At 47.5% G+C, this 24202-nt stretch overlaps 1 protein-coding gene across 1 annotated transcript in view; it reads right to left on the bottom strand.

Annotated features, from left to right (window-relative positions):
* The window catches only part of RBM6 (RNA binding motif protein 6), a 56784-nt gene that overhangs the window by 4026 nt on the left and 28556 nt on the right, over positions 1-24202 (bottom strand). Inside the window, exons 7-20 of the mRNA XM_029958299.1 lie at positions 11801-11875; positions 10176-10236; positions 8842-8910; positions 7486-7734; positions 6823-6983; positions 6027-6124; positions 5499-5541; positions 4858-4918; positions 3809-3900; positions 2975-3145; positions 1984-2073; positions 1508-1597; positions 633-905; positions 1-68 (exon numbers count right to left, since the gene is read on the bottom strand). Coding sequence (XP_029814159.1) covers positions 1-68; positions 633-905; positions 1508-1597; positions 1984-2073; positions 2975-3145; positions 3809-3900; positions 4858-4918; positions 5499-5541; positions 6027-6124; positions 6823-6983; positions 7486-7734; positions 8842-8910; positions 10176-10236; positions 11801-11875 — 1601 coding nt within the window. The remainder of the gene's footprint in view (positions 69-632; positions 906-1507; positions 1598-1983; positions 2074-2974; positions 3146-3808; positions 3901-4857; positions 4919-5498; positions 5542-6026; positions 6125-6822; positions 6984-7485; positions 7735-8841; positions 8911-10175; positions 10237-11800; positions 11876-24202) is intronic.

Here is a 24202-nt window from a genome sequence, read left to right on the forward strand (position 1 = left end):
TCTCTCTTCTCCAAATACGCCAGTTCCTGCTCGGATCGTTTGATCTTCATATGAATCTCTAGGTTTTGCTGGAAGGAGGAAAACAGAAGTCAGTGTCAAGCAGAGAACACAGGCTGTCTGAGTCATCTGCTCCACCCGTAATGAGCACAGGTAAAGCAGCATGTTCTTGCACTTGCACTATACCAGGCACAGCAGGCTCTCTTGCAGCCCAGACTATCTGATCCCCCACAGAGGCCTGGAGCGCTTCCTCCTGAAGATAGGAAGGCAACCAGTCCTATTTTAACCAGTGTGCAGTTTGGCCCTCCTAGAAGCAAGAGCTCAAAAGCAGCCCAGAACATGGGGAGGAAAGTGCCAAGTTCTTACTTCTCTCACACTTGTGTGTGCCAGCACCCCACTCTCCCCAGCTATCTCACCACAGCTTACAAAGTCACACCTTGATGTTACAGCACTCCCGTGACAGGAACAAGCAGCTCACACAATGCTTTGAACAGAGCTCCAGGGGAACTTTGCCTGCTACTGTGCCTAATTCAGCACAGCTCTTCCCACCCAACCGCTGCATTTTTCCTGCAGATCACGAAGCCATCAAGGCAAAAGCAGCTCGCAGTACACCCCCACCCACTGCTCCCCCATACCTTGTGCAGGTTGGAAAGCTGCTGGTGCTTGATGAGCATTTCCTTGTTGGGAAACTGCCTCCTGCACAGCAGGCAGGCCAGCTTGTTCCAGTCGGTGAGCTTGTCGTCGCTGGCCTTGGCCTTCCGCGGCTGCTCCTCGCGCTGTGCTGGTGGGTGGGGGGGAGGCGGCAGCCACTGAGCCTGGGACTGCTCCTCCTCCTCCTCCTCCTCTTCATTGTCACTGTCTCCTCCATACTCTCCCAGAAGTCCTATCAGAGGGTTTACCACCTTGGGCTGAGGGAAATGGCAGAAAAGTGTGACAGTTTGTAGCATCAAGCCTGCCCGGCCATGTGGGGCTTTCCCTCCCCAGTCGACCTCCCCGTGACTGCTGTCTCTGTTCCAGCCCAGGAGGGAGAGAGCAGCTTCCCAGCAAGGCAGGTAGGGAATGCAGAGAAGCTGGCTGGCTTTCCATTCACACCACAGGGTGGAAGGCCTTCTGTTCTCTAGGCAGGCCATGCTTTGGTGCCAGGCTTTCCCAACCTGCCACACACCTGAGCATAAGAAGCTGACCAAGGCAGTGGCTGTTTGGCAGGGAGCTGCTGTCAGTCACTTCCTCCAGCCATGGACATCAGTGAGGTTTGCCTTTCCTCAGCCCAGAGGTGGCTGGAAGAGTTTTCTGCTTGAGGACTGGTTGAGTGAAGAGACCCTGCTTAAATGCAGGTATCAAATTTCCCCATGCTAGAAGACCACAAACGGGGCAGAGCTATAAAACAAACTGCCTTCACCATTCCATCCCCAGTGCTGTCGCTCAGGGTCACAACCAGGCTGTGGTGAGTCTCACTAGTCCTGTGCCCAGGCTCAAAAAAGGCAAAACACAATCCTCTGGAGCCACTTACCGGGGCTGCACTCTCTTCTTTTTTCACAGAAGGAGGTAAAGGTTTTTTAAAGACGTCTTCTGCAGAGAACTTTTCCTCTCCAGTCTCAGTCTGAAACAGTCAAGATCAGGTGTTGAGACCACCATGGACTCAGTGCACAATAGCTAAACACTCATTCAAACAGGCCTCCAAAGACACCAGGTGATTGGCAGAAACGAGGTGGTGGTTTTGGTGGGAGACATTCCCATTCTGGGGAATCCATAGCTCTCCTGAAGCTACACTCAGAGAACACCAGAGACTGCAGACACCCAGCCCTGCAACAGGATGAGCCTGTGATGCTCACTGTGTGCTCAGCAACACAAAGAGCAGGCTGGGGTAAAGCCTCACATTTACACACTTTACAGAGAACTGGAGAGAAGCCCTGGACAGGCTCCAGCTTAGCAGTTCATGAGCTGTTCATACTTGACCAGGAAGACAAGTGCCATGCAACACCTTACCAGGCCTGAGCTCTCGTCCTTCTTCACAGAGGGAGGCAATGGCTTTTTGAAGACGTCTTCTGCAAAGAACCTCTCCTCTCCAGGTTCATTCTGAAAAACCCAAGACTGGGTATTAGGCCAACAGCAGCACAGGGGTCAAAGAGTGCACAGTGCAGCCAGGAAGCCACTTCTGAACATCCACACAGAAATAGGCAGCTGGGAAAAATGATGGAAGGATTTCTACTGGAGATGCTTTTACCCTCCATTCAGACAGGATCATGTTTCTCCTAGGTCAGTAACCCTGAAAGCCTCCATACTAGATGAGACTTCTTGGCTGGCTTGGTACCAGTCTCAGGGACAATGGCACCCCTCGGGTCACAGCTGCCTGGGACTAGTCATGTCAGAGCACATCCAGACCAAGAGGTAAGGAGGAACATAAAGTTTCTCCACTTGTGATAAATCACTTCTACCAACTCTCCTGGCACTCCTGAGGCACTGTGAGTACCACAGCCCTGGGCTGTGCTCAAACATCACTTTGGGCAGCTACTCTCAACCAGCAGCTCTTCACACTGGGGAGATAGTGTTTGATCACTGTGAGTAGCACTGCCCTAGGACTGGGGGGCAGGAACAGCAGTTAGGGGAGAGCTGAGTCTCTGTTATCATCTGACTTGGTATGTTTAAACGTTTCTGCTAGTTTTTGTAGTCCCTGTTACACTAGCTGGGTGCTTTCAGCAGCGTGAAGGAAACGCATGTCTTGGTTAACTGGATGTGTCTCAATCCTTTACCATAAGGAAGGAATGAGAAGCCCAGGATTTAATGTCACAAGAGAAAAATTTCAGGAACTTACTCCCACCTGGCTGGACAACAACCACATTCCTGGCCAGCTACTGATTCCATGGATTTCATTGTCTTCTCTCACTGTCCCTCCCTTTTTGAATCCTCTGATTAATCTCTATTTTCTAACCTCTCATACCTCAGCCTCCTGATCATTCTGATGCTTGGAGGGATTTACCTTAGCAGAAGTACTTTTCCCTTTGTCCTTTTTGTCCCTGTTGTCCCTGCTGTGTGGCTCCTTCCTTTCATTTGTCCGTTCTTGGCTCCCGTGCCGCCGCCTCCTGTTCTCTGTCGGGGATGAGCAGGATTCTCGGGATGAGCAGGATTCTCTGTCTATCGTGACTTCCCTCTGAAAGAGATATTTGGAGCAGGCTTAGCCAAAACCCTACAATCTTCTTACTGGGCTTCTTGTCCTTACTGGGCTGGGGAGACCAGCACAGTAAGAAGAGACTGTAGAGGGAAAAGACTTCAGAACTTTGCTGGGGCCCAAGTCAGGTCATCAGAGCACTGCCCTGCTCGCCCACAACACAGACATCTCTAGGATCATGAAAACAAGATGATAGTCCCAGAGAACCTCTGCTGATGGCTCTTTTTTGGCATCCTCATAACTACTGTTGGCTGGGGTAGAGAAGCAAAGAGACCACAGACGAAAACAGAGCTGTGCTGTCCATCTTTTATTACAGTCACACGTCTTCAGTAAAATTTAGCAATGATGCTCTGCTTCTAAGTCTACTCAAGGAAGAGCAGACCAAAAACCTCCCAAAGGCAGGGCTTCAGAGGTCAAAGAGATGGCTACAGCTGCTTCGACACACAGCTAATGGGTTCCTAGCCTCTCATTAAGGTGACATTTTGCAGTGATATTTTTCCCTTTCATACAGGTCAAAGGACGGAGTGAAAGAAACAAAGCTGCCTCTATACTGCCCTGTCTTCAGGATCTAGATGCAAAATCTCTCCAGAGAAGGGCTGTTTGTAAGAACATATTGCATGTACAGCTTTCTTCCCACGCACTCACCTGAGTCCTGGGGTCATAGTATGTCCCAGCTATGGGATCATAGTAATTCCCGGTTTCAGGATCATAAATGTATGTGGACACATCCGATGGTGCTGGAGAGAGAGAGACAAGAGTTAGTAGCAGTCCTCCAAGGACAGAACTTGCCTTTTACAAAGACAAAAGCATGAGCAAATATTACACTGGCGAAAGGATCAAGGGTTGGAAAGAAGGATTTTTCCCTCCTGGCAAGAGAGCTTCACATCACTCAACCTACATCTTCTTTTCTTTAAAGAGTAAGAAGGGTAATAAGTATTCACAATTCTTCTGGTTTAGGACTCTGGCAAAACTGTCCACATCAAAGCAGATTTACAGGGGCTGTGCTGAGATCACCAGACCACAACACTTGGCTGGACAAAGACATGAAATTCAGTAATTTCCTTAAGAATGGGGTAATGAGTACCAGGCTCTGTATCCACCCACCCCTGTGAACAAGAAAGAGCTGTTCTCTCTCAAACAGTCTCCTGTTTAAAGTGATGACACTCCCCACATCCCTTCCACCCTGTGGGTGCATGAAAGCTCCCAAGAAGAAAGGGGAGTGAACTGTTTCAACAGGAAAAGCCAAAGGCCTTAAGGGTAGTAGGCCCATAATGTCAGGAATGCTCTTCATTTCCCAAGTGTTCTTGGACAGAGCTCAGCAATGCTACATATAAGTTCCTAAAACAATCAGGAGTGCTCTTCCAGCTCCTGGCACTGCTACATCAAGTGTATTTTCTTCCGTCTCTGCTAGTAACTGCCAGGCTGATTTTATCCCATCAGTTTTCCACAACAAGGAAAAACAGGCAGCAAGTTTCCTTTATCTGCATGTAGTTTCGCACAGCGAGAGTAGAGAGAAACACATCATCAGATAGGAAAATGTGACTAAACAAAGTTGGCAAAGGAACTCAGAAGTGGGTGTAGCAAACAAACCTACTCTTAGCCTTTAAAAATATTTTTGGGCTGATTTCTACATGTCAGTGCCCTTTTAAGGAAGAAAAGTCTCCACAGTAGGAGTGAAGCAGAGTTTAACTTACACTGTGCTCTGGTGCGTCGCTGTGATTCGCCACCCCTCCTGTCCCTCATGCCCCTTCTGCCCTGGAGTAAGTGAACAACACAAACAGATAAGAGACTCTTTGACAAACATCATATTGCTTCTCCTCCCTCTCACAGGCCCAAACTTCAGCAGAATGGCTCATTTAGCTACCCCAAAAAGAGCACAAGCAGACACAGCTTTTCATCTACAGAGCAATGGACAGTGTTGCAAAGCACAAGATCTCTGCAGCCTCCATGAGAGGTGCTCACAGCAATACATATGGAAGCCTCCTGCCCATTCAGTACGGGAAGAGCCCTGTAGTCTAGTAATGATCACTAAGGAAGAGACATTCCCTCCGGGAGCTGAGACCAGTCATCAATTGAATCACTCTGTGAAGCGTGGTATCGGGTAACCCAGCCCCAACTCCCTGCAGCAGCACCTGCACTCTGACTTCACTTCCACACACGTGATGAACACAGCGTGAGGGGCAGAGCAGCAGTGAGAGCACATATGAGCATTATCATCCCATCAAACCTGCTGAACTTGCAGCAGTCCAGAGGGAAAAAGCCCAACCCAGCCTGGCCTGTCTCCCCAAGCGTTCCCCACCTTCCAGTGACCCACAAGGAAGCTGTGCAGACCTACCGGGCCATAGTAGGAATTGTCACCGTGCTCCCCATAGTCATTCCTGTTGAGATAAAGGTTGCAGGTTAATGTCAATTTGGCTTCACAATAATCTCAGTATACTCAAAATGATAGCAGGACAAATAAAGGCAGAAAGACCATCTTTGCTGGCCACATGTTGGATTGAGTCCATCCCAGGAGACAGATTTGGCAGATCACTGTCTCCACAACAGTTATGACCCCACTCTGCTGTATCCACAAAGATGAATCTCTCCAAATGCTTTTTAAAAAGCTGAACACATTAATTCCTTGACAATGGGATTTGATGGCTTGACAACAGCAATATGCAGTATGATCACTAATCCCATACTGCTCAATCACTGAAGCTTCTTCAAGCTCCAATGTCTTCATTTCTCCAACACATTTTTAGAGTGTAGGAACATCTGTGCTAATTCCTGTGCCAAACTTTAAGCACCTGGTCTGACAACATAGTTCTAGCCTTGCAGCACATCATACAAAGGACAGTCCAACTGCCTCATCTGTCTATACCTTCTTCTCCCTGTAGCAAGATTCACTTCCAGCGTACGCCCATCAATGCAGATGGGGGGATCAAGGTTCTGCAGTATCTTCAGCAACCTCAGCGCCTCCTGTAAAAGGAAAGGAGAATGTCACTTCCATGAGAAGGAAATCAGCCCATTTTCCAAATCCAGCCTGCCTGAAAGGAATGCTTTGTGCTTAGAAGACAAGAAACACAACACTAAATATTAGCCTAAATGTCAGTGAAGAGTATTTAGGATGTGATAAAAGGGATAAATGAGTTGTGAGGTTCTCTGCTTGTCCTATGACCGCTTTCAGCAGCCAGCTAGGGACTGCATTCTCCTAGGGCTGCTTTGGCTGCTGTTGTTCCAAGGAGTTTTGGTGAACACCCTCTGGAACAATGCCAAAGCATTGCTATGGAGTCTGGGAGCCAATCAAAACCAGAAAACATGATCCCTCCAACATGGGACTGCATGTTAATTGAGATTCTTGCCTTCTGCAAACGGAAACTGTTGAATTCAAGCTCCCTGCAAACAAAATATCTCTGTAAGAGGTGTTCAAGTTTAGGAGGGTCTATGAAAAAATGCACTGAGGCAAGAAACACAGTGTCACAGCTTGTGACAACAGACAGTCTTTGACTCCTAAAGCCAGAGAGCAACAGCTGTACCTGGCCAGTCAAGCAGAAGAGGACTCACTCCAGGACAGCTGCCCCACAAGCACCACGATTTCTTGTATTCCTGTGCTTTCTCTACTTCTACAGATTTCAGATGCCAACAGGGGGAGCACGTGAAAGCCAGAAGCTACTTACAGCATGAGACTCCAGTTCGATGAAGCCGTAGGTCTGCCCCATCCGTCCAGCCTTGTTCTTCATGATGCGCACGCTGGACGTGGAGAGCCGCACGTAGGGCGCCAGGAGCCCCACGATCACCTCCGGGGGGGTGAATCGGGTGATGCGCTTCAGCATGATTGCTGAGAAGCACATTGAGGGAGGTGGCCCGGAAAGAAAAAAAAAATAGGGAAAAAAATATAATTTAGAACTAAGTGTATTGTGACTGAACCCACTCAGAGCAACAGCACGGCTTCTCGCAGTCGAGTCTGGAAGCCATCGCTTTTTTTCTCTCCACTTTGCAAGATGCTCAGAGTTCCACCTCCAATAGCTGACCTTTCCTTCCCAGAAAACAGAGCAGAAGATAGCCCCTCCTCAGAGCTCAGGGTAAGCCCTGGCCAAAGAGACTTTTGAAACTGTTTTGAAGTGCTAAGTTAACTGCACCATCCTGAAGTCAGCTCAACTTGAATTGATCTTCGTAAAGGCAATTTGTCAGCACCTTTGGAGCTGGACAGCCCACTATTACTTGATGCCATGGATTTGCACAACACAGAAACAGCCTCTAGAGGTTTTAGTGAAATGGTGCCCTTTCTGCAGATGGAGTGCAAGCAAGAGAAATCCAAATTTGGGCTTTATGCCACTCACTTCTGCTTCCTCCACCATCCGGTGGTGTGGCTTCCTCCCCTTCCCTCTGAGAAGGCTCCTGGTGCCGGTCCATGTCCCTCCTCTTCTCCTGTGAGGGTCGCCGCTCTCTCCCTTCATCTCTCTTCCTTGGCTCCTGTTCCTGAGGCTGACACTCCTCCTGTGGAGTAGGAACTGAGGGCTGCAGAGGCTGCTTTGGAGATCCTGGCTGACCTGACAATTCTTGCTCAGGTGTTTCAAGCTTTGTCTCTGCTATTGGAGAGGAGGAATGAAATGTTTTCACACAGAGTGTTTCAGCAGGTATTTTTCTTCTTCTCTTTTCTGGCCCCTGCAGCAGTGCTCCTTACAAAAGGTCAACCAGTTCTGCCCTTTGCATATCCTGTGCCTTAACACTCTGCAGACACAAGGTGTGTACAGGACAAGTTAGGTACCGCTGCTCATCCTTCCACTGACTTGTCTCATGTTGGGCTCCTTTACCAGACCTTTCCTGTCAGAGACAAGATGCTTTTTGGCCTCCTTTTAGGACTGGCTCTTGGCTGGACAAACATGAATCAGGGATGGATTTGGACACATTCATCCCATGTCCAGCACAACCTATATGGTCGTGATATCCTTACTCTGCATTATGCATTCTTGAACACCCACAGCTGAGCAATATCAACTAGTAACTGTCACCCTGTCTCTGGGTGGAAAACAGGGTTCAGGCCCCCTTGACTACTGAGTGAAACACATCATAATATAATCATGGATATATTATCTGGTGCCTACTGACCACAGATATAACATGAAAACACCCTGTCCCCCTCCCTTCCTATGCAACACAGAGAAGATAAATTCCATCAAGTTTCTGTGCTTGAAGGCCTCTGAACCACCTGGCTTCACTGCAAAAGAGATCCTGACCTGAGCTTCTAACACTGCTGGAAAGGGAAGCCAAAGCTGTGGGGCTGCAAAGTCAAACATCACCAGCCCTGCACCTGCTGCTGAAGCCTCTTCCCACAGAGAGAAGGAAATGAGAGGGCAAGACTTGGCACAGTGAAGCTTCCCTCTTCAGTGTCCCCCCAGAGCATCTCCCTGCTCTCATTCTGCTCAGGCAGTGGGCAGCATGGCAGAACACACAGTGATTTTGCACATAACTGTTGGGAAAGCTACAACACTGCCTCACTTGGCTGCCAGCACAGCTCACCTTGGACAGGCCTGTACTCGTTTGTCTGCAGTTTGTAGTGTGCAGAGCTTTGGCTACAGAACCTCAAGTAAAATTTGCATATGACACCAGTTTTGCACCTGCAGCTGCAAACACTGCCCACGCAAATCACACAGGCATGAGCACGACCCCGGAGATGGGGAGGGTAATTCTCTTACTGAATTCTTGCTCAGCCGATGGGTCCTCTCCCTCAGCACCACCTCTGGACTCTGGGCCTGCTCTGCTCCCTGAAAGAGAGGCACGTTAAAGTCCATTTCACAACCATCAGTCACAAAGCATGTCAGAACTCACACACAGCTGCAGTAACCACTGTACATGCCTAGAGAGCTGTTTTGTTTCACCCAGTCCTAGAGGGACTACCTTATTACACCTTTTCCCGACCAGGAAAAGCAGGTCAGTAAGAAGCATGCACCACCATCTGTCTTCACAGCAGCTTAAAGGCTCTGTTTAACTTGCTCCTTAGCAGTTTCATTACAACCCACAGTTGGGTTGGGTCAGCTGTGTGAATTTTGCTTTCACAACGCTGACGGAGGAGCCACAGCACACGGAAAGCGCAACCACGGGGATGGTGCCTCAGTAAACAGAGAGCTGTGCATCAGCAGTTATTGTACTGCCCTTCTGTATCTGCTCAAAGATACAGAGTCAAAGCTTACAGGGTGTCTGTATTTCCCAGAGAAATTAGTTCCTCAAGGAATCGTGTTTTGGCTCTCATGCCTTCCCACTCCAAAAAGGGTGCTGGTAGGTTGAGAAGCTCCTGGAGGAGAACTCCTCTCCATGCATTTCTTACAGCCAGCAAGGTGAGTTCAGCAATTCCAATCCTGGATTTAGCACTAAACTCCTCTCCCAGGTAACAAGCAAAGCGACAAGAGAAAATGGTCTCAAGTTGCACCAGGGGAGGTTTAGATTGGGTATTAGGGAAAATTTCTTCATCAAAAGGGTGGTCAAGCATTGGAACAGGCTGCCCAGGGAAGTGGTGGAATCACCATCTCTGGAAGTGTTCAAAAAACATGTAGATGTTGTGTTTAGAGACACAGTTTAGTAATGGGCTTGGCAGTGCTTAATGGTTGGATTTGATGATCTTAGAGGTCTTTTCCAACCTTTAATGATTCTATGATCCTAATCTGAGATCTCAAAAGGACACTAAAAACATGCATCTCCCAAGGAAGGTGGGTTGAGGGGAAGCCATCTCACCTATGGCCTGCAGTACTAGCTCACAGTTCTGAAGGACACACACCATTAACAAAGCCAAAGCAACAGGAAGGAAAGGCTGTGTGCACTAAGACACCTCTCCACCAAGCCTCACAAGCACAGAGAACCTGGCACATCCACATGTAACATCTTTAATGTGGACAGGCACAAAGGGTCTGAATGAAGCAAAACTCCCACACAGTCCATATAAGAGGGATGCCACGGGGAAGCCAGAAGAAAAACTTACTTGGGAGGGCAGATGAAACTTTTAACTGACCAAGCACATAGGACCAGATATACTCACCATCCCTTGGGAGCTTGCAATAGGAGCAGGAAGATCTATAGCCCACAGTGCACACCTTACACTGCAATGGAAGATGGACAGCATGAGGAAGTCGTGTTTTGGAGGCAGTGGGTACAACCTCCTCCAGAATGCTAGGCTTTGCAGTGCTTTCAGAAAGTAACAGCCATGGAAAAATTACAGCAAGATCCTGAGAGATAGGATGGATAATGGCAGCAGGAGCCTTGGCTGGAATGGCAGGAAAATGCTCGTATGACTCACAACTGGGATTGCCTTGGGAACAGGGTTTTCACACAGCTTCTCAGTAGATTTATTCATTAGTCCTTGACATGGGACCCTTCCTCCTCTCAAGTGACACTGGACCAAAAGCTCCCTGCTAGGCACCATGTTGATTCAAAGGATCAAAAGTTACCTTGGCATTCTCTAACATCAACTTGCACCTCAAGCAGCAAAAAAGTCCTTATCTGAGCTAAACTGTCAATACTGATGTAATTTGGAGAGTCAATGAAGAGATGTCTGCTAATCAAGATGCAGAGCTGTATATGCTTGGATGGTTATCCCACCCAGAGCCATCATGGAGAGAGCAAGTGCCCCATCTTCACAGCCATCTCTCTGAACATAGCATTCCTAACTTCTTCCTTAAGCTTTTTGTAAATGCATTGCTTCTCTTTCATACCAATTTTTTCCTGTAACTGAAGCCTTGTAAATGCTCTGGGGCACAAGGAAGCTCCTCCAGGCCATGGTTATGCACAGCAGCAGTGGGGACATACACTGCAGCCACCTGTCAGTGCACTGAAAGCTGTTTGAAACCACTGCCTGAAACTTCTGTCTCTACTTCATCTCTGGAGCACTGCAAGCAGAGATGAGGTGGTGAGCAACAGTTCTGGCAGCTGAGTGGATCCAGTTAGCCTGCATGGGGCTCTCTGTAGCCCAGGGTGATCCATGATCAAGATGGAAGTCTAATTAGAACCAGTCTCTTCCTGCCTGCTGCAACCTCTTGGTCTGCAGTCAGTGGGAATGCAGGCAGCATCCCTGCCCTTTCCCTAGAAATCACCCCCAGCCTGCTGCAGCCCAAAGTTCCTGTTCTGGGAGAACCTTGGAGAGGGCATAGGAACAAGCAACTGTGCCTTCCCAGAAATGGGCCAGTTCCAGCCTGTACTAACTGCTGCCTGGACTCGGATCCATTTGCATGCTTCCCTCCCTGCTTCACTTACTACACTCAGAGCTGTATCACAGGTTCCTGCGTGAGGCAGAAGGGTGGTTACACACACGAACCAGAGTGAAAGCCAGTTCCATTCCGGTTGCCGGAATCTGTCTCATTGTGGTTTTAAAGGAGAAAGGATCCACATGCTATTTTCCTCACATGTCAAAAGAGAACCACTGCATAGGGATGAAGCTGTTCTGTGCATAAAACCCTGGCTACCTGTACCAGAGCGATGTGCACTCAGAGATGGGACCAAAAACAAGGAAGGGAAAAGCACAGTTTAGAAGAGGCAAGAGCTTCAGGACAGGCATTCATTACCCTGAGAGATCTTCAGCCACCCAGCAAGTATCTAACACCCCTCTGAGCTGCCACTGCCATGAGTGCCAGCAGGGGAAGTACAACACAGCTCTGAGCACATACTTACGCGTTTGCAGCGCCAAAACTCTGGGCATGGAGTGTATTCAAGGGTCACTTCTTTGCCACCGATGGAAAGAGTTCCCTGTTGAGACAAGGGGGTAAATGACGAATGTGCTCGGCACACACAGATCACTCAGAGGCAAAGGAAGGGGTTAAAGCTCTGGTTCCTAAAGGCTTTGCAAGTAAAACAGGGTGAAAGGGGGAGGAATTCTCCTGGTTCAGTCAGCTGGAGCTTTGCCATGGAAGCGGGAGGGAAAACAGCCTGTGCCCTGCTCTAGCACAGGGCTACAAAGCTGTGTCAGCTCCAGAGGAACCAGGCAGGAGAGGCCACCTCCCAGGAAGAGCAGAGACAAGTAAATAGAGTGGGAAACTGCTTTAACCTGCTTTTGTCCACGTGCTGGCAAGGGGCAGCTGGGCAGCCTCCCTCACACCAGCCACCACAAGGCTGGCCTCAAGGCACCTACTCGAGGAGGAACATGAGATAAAATGCTAGTGAGGTGAGAGAATTTTCATACTTGGGTTAGTCTTCATGTCCCTCATGAAACCATGGCTTTCCTCCAGAGAAATATGCCAGCACGTGACAAGGTCTCTGGTCCTGCAGCCAGTTCTTCATGGGGGTGGCCTCGAGCACCTGAGCAGCACCAGAGGGACTCTACTGCCCACAAAGACATACTGCTTCCAGATCCACACATGATGCTTTGGAGAGGTGCCAGGAGCCCAACAAACCCACAAGCTTTGCTGAAATGCAGATGATGATCTAAGGGTGAAATGAAGGTGCATGTCCCCCAGCTGCTGCCTGGAGCAGCCCACCAAAGCAGTGAGCAGCAAGGATTCCTGGTGGCTCTCATCTGCTGTGGACAACAGACCACACCTGGGCATGCAGAATGCAGGCTGAGTAGCAGATGCAGGGAGCCATCCATGAGACATCTCTTGTCACTGGAGGCATCAGACATCTCCTGTCACTGGAAGCACTGCCAGACCACGCAGCCTGTATTGCCCAATACCACAATGAGACTTAGTGTTGGCAATGAGATCCAGACCCAGGTCTCCCAAGTCCCAGGAGAGCAGCTGCTGGATGGTACAGGTGCATGTCAGGGAGCTGTAAATGGCCCCCAGGTATTTTGGGGACCTCTGGTGAGTCAGAAGCTTCCCAGGTACTCTGACCCAGTAGCCTCATCACACAAGAGCCCCCAGTGCAAATCACGAAGTTGAGAAAAGTTCCCAGAGTCATTATTCAGAAGTCATGATACACCCATGCATGAATTGCTCTGCAGAACGTGAGGGAGATGCTAGGGAATATGTAAAGTGGGAGTGAAAAGTTCATGGGAGGGAATCACTGAGTGGCAGTACAACAATCCTTTAACTCCCACAAAAGCGCGCAGCAGAAAAAATTGGAGACCAAAGACGCTGCCCTGTGAGGTGGAGTTCCACACCCTCCCCTCTGCACATCCTGCCTTTTATGGACCAAACCCATCCTTTCCTACCAGGCCTATATGGTTTGAACACTTTGGGGGGTTCCTCCTTGCCACCCAGCTGCCCAAGCACTGCTTTCCAGCACGGATTTGCCTTTGCCTGACAGAAGCTGAACTGTTCCTGTACCTTGCTGAAGGCTGGTGTGTGCACCCAGAGCACAGTGCTGCATCCTTGGAGAATCCACAGCGTGGAGCATTGCCCACTTCACATGCCCACAAGATGGTTTGCACCTTCTCTAAGGCACATGAGGAAACACAAGTGAGAAAGAGAATTGAAAACCAAGGCTGTCCCACCAGGACTGCTGGTCCCTCTGAGGTGGACGTGCTCCCTGTCCCAGGCAGGGCACCCATCACATCCCATCACACACTCAAGAGACGGGCAGTGCCAAGAGCAGGCTGGAATCCTGCGTGTGCCTCAGGACCCGCCGAGCAGAGGCAGGGAGAGAAGGCAGGGTGCACATCCTCACGAGCAGAGCTGCAGCTTGAGCCCAGGGAAGTCCTTGGGAACAGCAGCTTCTCAGCAGGCAGCTGCAACCCTGCCTAGAGCCTGGGAAATAAGGAAACTCAGAGAACACCTCCTCTGGTGGGGCAATCTGTCCCACAGCTTCATCCTTCTACCAGCCACTGAGGACAAACCTTGCCAGAAAGCCTCAAGATTATTTTTGGGTTTATGGAAAATGGTACTTAAGTGCATGTGGTGCCGGTCCCTTCTGCAAATTCCGTTCTTGGAGGCTGCAGAAAGTGTCACTTGCATAATTACTCCCTAATTTCCCAAACACCCTGCTGATTGCCTGCTCACTTTTTCAGCATGCTCTCTCTTACTGATTTCTTCTTGATAAAGTAATTTTCAAGGTTGCAATCATGATTTAACACTCCAAAGTGAGTTCTTCATTTAGGACATACATTGTCAGGATTCAGTGGCTTTAAACTCCCCATTTCCCCATTTTGTTACTAGATCCCATCCCAAATATTTTCAGAACCTTTATTTCCTCTAGTCCCTGTCACTGCTTACTCTTTTTCATCTAGATCTTCCTTTACTCTGCAAAATTTTTTGGATAATACTCTTAAATTTCAGTTCACCACTTTCAACTGAGCAGATCTTGGTGAAGTCACAAAGATTTTCTGAAAATTTCAGGGAACAGTGCTGGGGGAGGAAAATAAAGGTAAGCCCAAGGTATGCCACCTGTACTGTCTGGTATTGAGACTAGAACAATCTCTTCCATAATCAGTCATTTTATCCTGGACCTCTCTGCCCGTTAATCCTCCTGGATTTTTAACATTCTGTACTTCGGAGCAGCTTGATTTTTTCTTTCTAAATCAGAATGCTACAAAAATGTCTCTCTGGTCCTCCCAGTCAGGAACCTCCCCCTCAACACTAGCAGTAAACACAGAGTTGACTCACCAGCAAAGGGTTTAAAAGGCAGCACAGCTCTGCAGTACTAGCACAGAGAGCTCTCAGCCATGGAAATGCCCAGATTTCCAAGGGCACGAGCAGATTCTACTGTTTTCTGAATTGCCAAATTCATCAAAACAGAGCATCAGGACTTCACTGCTGGGAGCAATGATTTGTGCTACTGTCTGATACCTTTCAAACACAGCTATACATGTTCTTTTGCTTAGAGGTCTGTTGGCGATGCAATACTGGATTCCAGTCTAAGTGATACAATTCAGTCCCAGCCATTTCAGCTACTAAAGAATCAGCCCTATGGCAAAGTATGTAAATATTACTGTCAGCAGGCTGATCCACGGAGCAATCCCACCATGAGGTGGTTCTAGAGAGCAGTGCCACAAAACCACAAAGCCCGTTTGCAGAAAGCACACACAGTGCGCAGCCACATCTCAAAGCTCTCCACTGAGCAGGGACAAACCCCACAGGAACAGGTTACTTTTAGAGAGGGAAAGAAAGGGGAAAATCCCTTAGCCATGACATCCAAAGGTGATGAAATCCATCCAAAAGCACTTTGGAGACTGTGTCAGCGGGGCACAGGGCTTTGCCACCAAAACTCCAGTTTTAACTGGAGCAGTTTCCAAGCTTTTTGTCCCCAAAAGAAGCATTAAAGAATACCAGAATAGGATCTAAAGGCTAAAGGCAAGTCTAACTGTAAGAAAAAAGCCAGACCACACTCCTAGCACACATCATGCCCACTCATAAGGTTAGTTTTAGCTCACCTGTAGTTCAACCTGTTTGCAATCATACTGCTGTGCACAGAGCCCAGCTGACTCACTGCTGAGCACTGCAGGTACATGAGCACAAAGCACTTTGATCCTGCTTCCTAAGGAAGCACAGGAGTTACTGCCAGGGCCAGGAGACAGCCTGCTGCAGGTCAGGCACTGCACAAGCTTCAGCTGCTTGTCTGTCAATTAGCATTTACAGTTGGCACGCTGGGATTTTTCATGCTTGTTGACAGCCTCCTAATGATGATAACTGGGGGCTGAGGAGGGGGAGAACTTGCCAAAAAAGTATCTCTTTGCTCTCAAGACTGAGATGACAGAATACAAATCATCAGTGTCAAAGCTTTTGCTAACTGTTTCTCTGAAAAAAAATTAGAGCATCCAAGAGTGACCTAGAAAACTGGAAACATGGAGGGAGAGCTTTCGGAGCACAGCCAGTCCCTCAAATAAAACCAGGCTTCTGCTTTAATTGAATCCATCCAAACATTAAAACCTTCAGTAAAATCTCACTTTGGAGCCTCTGAACAATGAGCTGACAGCTCTCCAAATATTCCACCTCACGGGTCATGCTCCAGCAGCTACCACAGGGACTGCGACACCGCACAGAGATGTGGATGTAGCAAGCAACACCGCTGTGGAGGAATGTACTCCAGCTCTTCCAGTGGAATGGGAACAGCATGCCATCATCCCTGGTCACAGGGAAAGCCAGGGGTACCTGACTCAGTGGAACAGCTACTGTCAGTCTCAGCTTTACCGATGACACACCTGGGGCACCACGGGTCATTTCTGGAACAGAACCAAGGCTCAGCTACAGAGCACCCAAATCTGCAAGGATTAGCAAACTAAACTTTTCTTCTTGGCTACAACCACAGAGCAGAAACCAAGGCAGTGCAGGAGGTGCCTGCACCACAAGTGAATCGTTCTCAGACCTCCTCCAGCAGCTGGCTCATGCACAAAACCAAACACCACTTCAGCTAATTATTTCCTTGTATTGTTCATGGTCTGATTAAATGGAAAATATCTGTGCCGTGAACTGAAGGGTTTGGGTCTCCTTCTCACTGAATAAAAATGAAGTTAGAAGACTGACATTGTTACCATGTTAAAAATTAACTGGAAATATCCTTTGCGAACCCATAAAAAACTGCATACAAAGCTCATGACACAAGAATGCTTACAGGCAGCACAGCAAAGCAGCCACATTAAAATACCAGAACTAACCTCGTTTACATGATGTTAATTCAGCCCTCTTACGCATATTTACTATAATTAGGATGGTTACTCAAAAATCAGTATACATCCATCATTTAAAAATTATTTAAACTGATTAACAACTAGTGTTTATTGCCTTGGGGATGCTCAGACAGTACCCCAGGAGGCAGTCTGGGAATGCAGAGGGAGCCCACGGTCCCAGCAGTACTTCCCAGAACAAAAAGCTCTCACCATCCTCAGGGTATATTCCAGTCCTGGCCTCCAAATGCCCCGGATGGCACAGCACAGGGAGACAAGCAGCTGACAGCACAAGTCGGGTTATCTAACTGGAACTGCAAATCAGAATGTTTTCAGGTTCTGCTCCTATTTGAGTATGGATTATAAATGCAAATTCAACAACCCCCAACTGCCACACAATGTAAGTTATGTAATGGCATCCTATTCCACTGGCATGGCTCTCAGCTCCCTGCAGGGGCTGGATGGAAGCTGGCAGAGAGAGCACAGGGCTCTCTCCCTTGAGGTATTTATCTTCAAATCAGGCAGCCAGGTGGAGTCAAACACCAAAGGTCCCAGAGGTCTCCCTAATTCTTCCCCCTGATGCTTGTGGAATTGAGGAGGCAGCACCTTCCTGGGATGGAGCAAAGGGCCAACACCTGGGAGAAAAAGACTCCAGCTGGGTGTATTTCAAAACAAGATCATCTCAGCCACAGACACTGGCTTCTCATCCTGTTTTTTCCATATGCAGAAGTTTTTATCTCCAAACTCATCCACAGCTGCTGTACAACACTACAGAGCAACAGGCAGCACATCTGCTTACCTCTGACAAAGAGCAGATGAGAAAAGCTGTGAATCCAAAAACCACAATCCATCTGTAATTAAACATTTAGAAAACGGAGCATGACACGGAGAGCTGAAGAAAGAAGAGCAATCCAGCCTGCTGCAGGGTACTGCAGCAATCTGGCATTTCCTACAGGAACACTAACCACAAGTGAGTTCCTCATGTACTGGGATTTTCCCCAAGGCTCTCAGCCCCCTTCTCCAGCTCCCTAAGCATTTGCAGGTCGGGGATTTCTTTTTATTGGCCTGATCTTAGCAGTGTCCAGTACTCTACTGCTGAGTGGCTGACAGCAAGGCAGAAGATTCAAGATATACAGGGGGAAAGGATGGTCGGATGAGTGATGGGTCTCCGAGGAATTGTTACATTACCAAATGGATCCAAACAACCTTGCCCTGTGTTATTATTAGAGATTTCTATCAGGATTAACACTGAGAGGACAACTGACAACATAAACGTTGTGTTAGTGGTCACCCAGAAAGCGGGATGTTTGGCTCCCGGGCATCGGCGACGTCACGGAGCTGAAAGCACGTGGCATCACCTTGAAGCATGTAGCAGTAAGGCATTCATTCCAACAGAGATCCAGTGCTATCCAGCAAGTCATGCTCAGGGCTCGTGGTCTTCAAGGTCAGCGGAGGCCTGAGATTGGGAGCCCAAAGATGTCACCATCCATCCTGAGCTGACAGAACAAGGCTTCGGGCACACCACTGATGGACACGTGAAACAAAACTGGCTCTAACACAGAACTCAGGCATTAGAGGGATAACTTAGAGAGTCCTAAAGATTTGGTAGCTAAATGTAACAGATTAAGATGCCATATAAGGATTATTTTATCCCAGATAGCTCTCAGCAGCTCTTTTTCAAACTCTTTTTATTCAAAACCCATTACTCACTTGCACTGGGACAATCCACCGTGACACACCAGTTTCCATTTCTACTTGCTCCCTCCTCAGGCCTCCCTTCCTGCCTGGTTATCCAGGCCATTTGTCCTTTAGCAGAAGGTGCCAGTCTGCATCCTTTAAGTACCTTATTTCCACAGACACCCCAGCTAGCCTGCTGAGACACCTCCAGTTTTCTTCCTACGATTTCTAAATTCCCTGGATACCAGCCATACTCCTTTTAAGCAAGTCCCAGTATCTTTGTACAGCTCATCTCCCCCCACTGACATCCTTTTCACAAATATACACAGAAATTGCTTTTCAGACTATGCCAGCTCTCTACATTTTAATGCCTGAATTTTGAACTCCAATTCCAAGTTAGGACTCTCAAAGTGCTTATCTTTTAAACACAGCATTTGCTTCGCTTGTCAGCACTCTCAGTCCTGCTCTGAGAACACCAAAACAGTGGGTACAGGCAAGCTCCCAGTCACTGCTCCAGGAAGGATAACAGTGATGTGCCGCAGCTTGGGAAAACACGCAATGTGCCCAGGACTTCACATGCTCTGGGGCCAGCTTTGGAAGGTAGGTGATATGAATGGCTTCTGCATTTCACCCTTTAAGGAGATTTCAACACATCTGAAAGTTTTCTTTGATCCAGTGAAGCCAAGTGGACTTTCACCTGCCACTCAGGGCCCTAACCCTGCCCAGCTAATGCCGACCTCAAGCTCCCCTCACCCCTCTAAGAAGGCACCTTTGTGGATCAGCTTACAGGATCACTGGAAAAAAGGTGGAAATTTTAAAATGAGAGCCTTTCCTTTACGGTATGAAGTTGTCAGAAGAGGATTTTTAGAGTTCAGACACTGAGGATGGGGGGACATTGGGAGATAACAGCTCAAAGGGGGCAAGTTCTGTGCTCTGGTGCTCCCACTCCACAGCTAAAGAGAAGCATGGATGGTTAAGGCCTTATAATGGGGTAAGTGAAGGAGACCATGCATATGATGTTCTTTAACAGTTGGACTAATGATCTTAAAGGTATTTTCCAACCTAAATGACTCTATATAAAATACTCATTCCCAGAAAAATATGGATCAGGTTGAATCCTCAATTTGAAAAGTATACTTAAACTATCAAAATTTAAGAATATTTAAATATTAGCATATTGAGCATCATTATTCATAGATGGCTCTAGGGAAGGGTCCACATGGCTCTGCCTCATCAATATTCCTTTTCTGATTTATCATGGGCTACTGCATGGACACTGTGTTTGAACAGCTGCTCCAAAGACTTCATTTGCTCCCAATACAGAGGCTTCCCTTCTCTCTCCAAAATGCTGCTCTAGTGACCTGGACATATTTCTCAATATTTTGTTACATAGCCACCTTCTTCCTGAAAGGTCATCTCATCCCATCACCCTGTTAAACAATATAAAGCTTAATTCCATTACCACAATGCATTAATCCAGCCCAGGACCTTCCTGTGCACCTCCCTCAGGGATACCTTACAATTAGCAATGGCCATAAGGAAGCTGGGAAACAATGAGGAAAGACCCAGCTCCTTAATCATAGATTTGAAGCACAAATATCAAAACACTAAAGACCAATTTCAATGTAAAATCATGCTGGAAAAAAGCCAGACTGGAAGGTTCTGCCTTAACGGGGTAAATTTATTCCTAGACAATTCAACCTATTAAGCATTTAAAGACCCCACCCCAAACAAACACATGTCCTTTTACCTGTGGGATTACACACCAATTCCAACACAGCTTGACCTCCATGGTGAACAGAATGTAGAATGTTCTGTGCAGCAGCAAACATTTGCAAAGAACACACCAACTGTAAACAGGGGAGAGAGCAGGCCAGAGGCTCCTCCAGACAAGCCTCCAAACTCACTTCTCAGGCACTCAGAGCTAAGGAAGATCCAAAAACCCTGAGGAGAAGGAGCAGCTCTGAATAAAAGAGGGTTTTGTCCTTGGAGACATAATTTCTCAACATGCCTAAATTCCAAGTAAATGGCAAAAGTGGGTGCCTGACCCTGATTCCCACAGGGTAAAAGAAAGAGCCCTGCCATTTGCCAGGGAAAGGCACCAGCAGTGCAATACTTACCTGTGACATCTCAGTGACGATTCCCAGCACATCACCGTGACCTTGAGGTGGCCTGTCCAAAAGCTAAATCCAGATCCTTAAAACTCACACCTGGACAGAACCACAAGGCAGCTGGCACTTCTTCAGAGTGGCACCTGTACCGATTTCTACATCTGAGCAGGCGCTGCCTCCTGAGAGAGCTCTTCTTAGGAGCTGATTTGGAAAACAGCTGCTTTAACCTGCTGGGTCAGGATTTGCCCAAGAAACCTGGCACAGCGTGAGAACAGTCATCTGAGCCTTTGGAAGGAGTTTCTCCTGCCAGCCCAGCAGTGTGCAACATAACACTAGTGGGTGTCACAGCTCCCCATAGGGCCCAGCAGCTCCTCCTTTACAGGCAGTGGGGTTAAAGAGGTTCATCCACACAACTTCACTGCACATCCAAAGGTACAGCCACATCCCTCCTTCCTAGCCAGTTGCCAGAACTGCTGAAGAAAGGAATTCAGTGCCTTCTCAGGGTGCAAGAGGCAGAAGAAGTGACTCTCCTCTGTAAATATCCAGGCTCTGGATGTAAGAGGCTCTGGTGGCTGACCTCAGCTCTTTGGGAGAGTATAGCCAGAGAGGTGAGTGTGCAGGAGAGCAGCTCCTATGATAACCCTGACACTGAGGAAGGAGAACATTATTCCCTGCTGTGTCAGAAGTGCCTCAGCTTGGCTGAATTCCTAAGGGATTGGGAAGGGGAAACCACATGCACAGACACCTCTTCAAACTAGTCAGATAAGCCCCACAGTAGTGGGTGGCTCAGGTATTGTCACTTGAACCACTTGTGGGACTTTAATACCTGGGATTTAATACCTAGTGGCTCAGGAGAGAGACTGGCCCATGCAGACAGGCACAGGTAGTGCCTGAAGCTCCCTGTGTGCTGCTCACCTCTCGGCAGTGAGCTCTGGAGCATCAGAGAGGTGATGCTTTCAGCTGCTCCTCTTAGAATCAGATGGATTTGCCTGTCACTAAGAGATGCCAATGAAACATTTTGGAATTCACTTCTTAAATTTAGTGATGGGCCCAGTACACATTGGAAGGAAGAAAGAGAGACGAGCTAGTGCAATGGGCAGAGAAGGTGGCAGTGGCAGAGAACACACACCAATCCCACACGGAGCAGGCGCAGAAGAACACCTTGTCAGGGGAAAAAAAACCCCAAACCACCTCAGCTCTCTTCTCCAGTGATATCACAGGTTGGGAAGAATCAATCAGGCTTTCAAAAACCTAAGGCTATAAACAGTGAAACACCTTAGTCATCATATCATTAATGTACAGCTTTGCACCGTGAGAAAGCTTCTTAGTGAGACTTCTCAACCTGGTATTATGTGTACGAAAATACATCTTGGGATTCTGAGAACTTAAAATTACTTTCTCTGTTAACTCTACTCATGAGATCCTTGATGGAAAAGTACATCAAATGTTTGCTTGGGCTTTAAATGCCATCCTGGCTCAAATCTGGTTCATGAAGCCCATCTGGATATTGCTAATTTCCTGGTTAGACATGGACTGTACATCACAAAAAACTAATATTTCCCCTGTTGTCTATGAAAGCAGGGGAGAATTACTCTCATCCATTTGTTCTAAAGACAGTTGCAGTGTTTTAAATACTTAAATATCATGTTTACAGCTTTATAGCTTTGACCCTCATTAAAAATGTAACTCCTTACATGACAGACTTGAATTTAGACCCGTCCTTTGGAAGCTGTTTGTTCATTCTGGGGAAGACATAACTAACTGAACTTATAGGTGGCCTGAAGCAATGGAGATGAAGGAGGACACTTGGATGCAACATCTGGTAGTTGTCAACACATACACACAGTGCAACAGCACCGCAAAACAAACCTTAAGGCAGAACTCTCCTTTACATCAGACAGCTTCTGTCACTGCAGAAACCAGGAAGATCTTTCCACCTCCCTCCTGTGTCTCCTTGTACAAAACAGCTTCAGGATTTTCCCATGGGACCCTCTTCTGGGAGCAATCACAGCCAGGATTCAGCTGGTCAAACAGTGGTACTGAGGACCTTTCAGTGGCTGTCCCATTCACACATGTTGCGTTATCAGGTTCCCAGATATGATGGAAGAAGAAATTCTCCCCTGGACAAGAGAGGATCAGGGAAGATTGTGCCTTCCCTCAGAAATACAGAGGGCTGTTGTCTGGCAGCACTCTTGGTGTTCTTCCATCTCACATGTTTTCTTGTCCTGCACAGATGCAGAATGACAGCAAAGCTCCCAATCTCTGATCCTGTAGCATACAGGGTTTCTTGTGATCTCTATAGGAATTAAAGCTTTAATAAGAGTCTTGAAGGTGCCCTGTGGCTTGCAGGGGAACAGGGTGGATAATAACTCTGTGTCCTCCTGTGTTAAATACCTGTTTCCTTGTTGCCTGTGATTGATGGATAATGACACAATAGTCCACATAGGCGTGCCACCCCCATTTTCCACTGTAATAATTTCATTTCTAGACAAGAACATTAACAGCCCAGTTACAGTCAAGTGGAATCAGAAATTCACAAATAAAAATTGCTGCCTGCCAGAGCTTTGATCTTGCGTCTTCAAACTTGAAACATCTGAATTTAATCTTTTACATGTGCGAGCCTCATAACCCGAGCAGAAAATAGCAAAATTCAAGGTACTTTTTTTGAATGTACCCCAATTCCGGGTAGCCAAACTTCCAAGATTTACATTGAAAAGATCCAGTACAAGCTCAACTGGGAAGAAAACAGACTAAAATCGACACCTGAATGGAATTCCAGCTCTCTCTCACTATCATAATCATAGTTATACAAAAAACATGCTTAATTTCTGCAGAAAAGCAGGCAGACCATCTCTTTGAAGAGAAGGAAACAGTGCTTCTGCCTTCCTTAACCCCAGGGAGTGGGCAGTTTGTCATTTTTTTCCACTTCAACTCAATCTTTTACCTTCCTGTTCCCACAATCCAACACCAACAGCACACCAAGAAACAGAAAAGCAATTGCTGCTAAGATAGCACAAAAGCATGAACGAACAGTTCTGAGACTGAAGCTCACAACAACGACTCATCAAGTGAAAACTGCAACATTTTGGTGCGCTCCCACTTATCAAAACAGTCCAGATGGAGTCCTAGCATTATAATCTGGCTCATATGCTTGTAAAATATATCTGGTGTTCCCCTCGACGTTGCTAGAATTGGGCTAAGAAGGACTCTTTGGACTCAGCCCAAAAACTTGTGTTGTCTCGTTCACGATGACGGGTCTTGTGCAAACCATTATGGCAAAACCGTGAGAGAAAATGGTCTTGCTCTGGAAATGGAAGTTATGGTGCACTCACTGAGATGCCTTGATTCATGTAAACTGAGCCCATACAGACATTTCCCCTCTCACTGCCTGTTTATCTCCCTTAAGACACTTCAGTCATATCATCAGCACCATCCACTTCTAAGAGTACAGAGGGAATTTCTGAGAGTGCAGCTCCAGTTCTATTAGTCACCAGCTTACTTAAAGGATGACTTCAAAAGCATCAAAGCAAATTAGTGGCATGAGTCCTACCACTTTCATACAGGAGCTTGATCAAGGGATTTTACATCCTAATCCGAAATCCCCTTCTGACCACGTACACAACCTATCAGTTGCAGCAGCAGCACATGATCTGTCCTGCTGCTGATTTGCCACACTCCTTTGAAGCACTTTGAGGCTACAACGATACGCACTTTCCAAAGAGTTACACAAGGATATATTTAGAGTCTCTA

The sequence above is a fragment of the Manacus vitellinus genome, unplaced genomic scaffold, assembly GCF_001715985.3.
Source record: "Manacus vitellinus isolate BGI_N305 unplaced genomic scaffold, ASM171598v3 scaffold_14_pilon, whole genome shotgun sequence".
Lineage (NCBI taxonomy): Eukaryota > Metazoa > Chordata > Aves > Passeriformes > Pipridae > Manacus > Manacus vitellinus.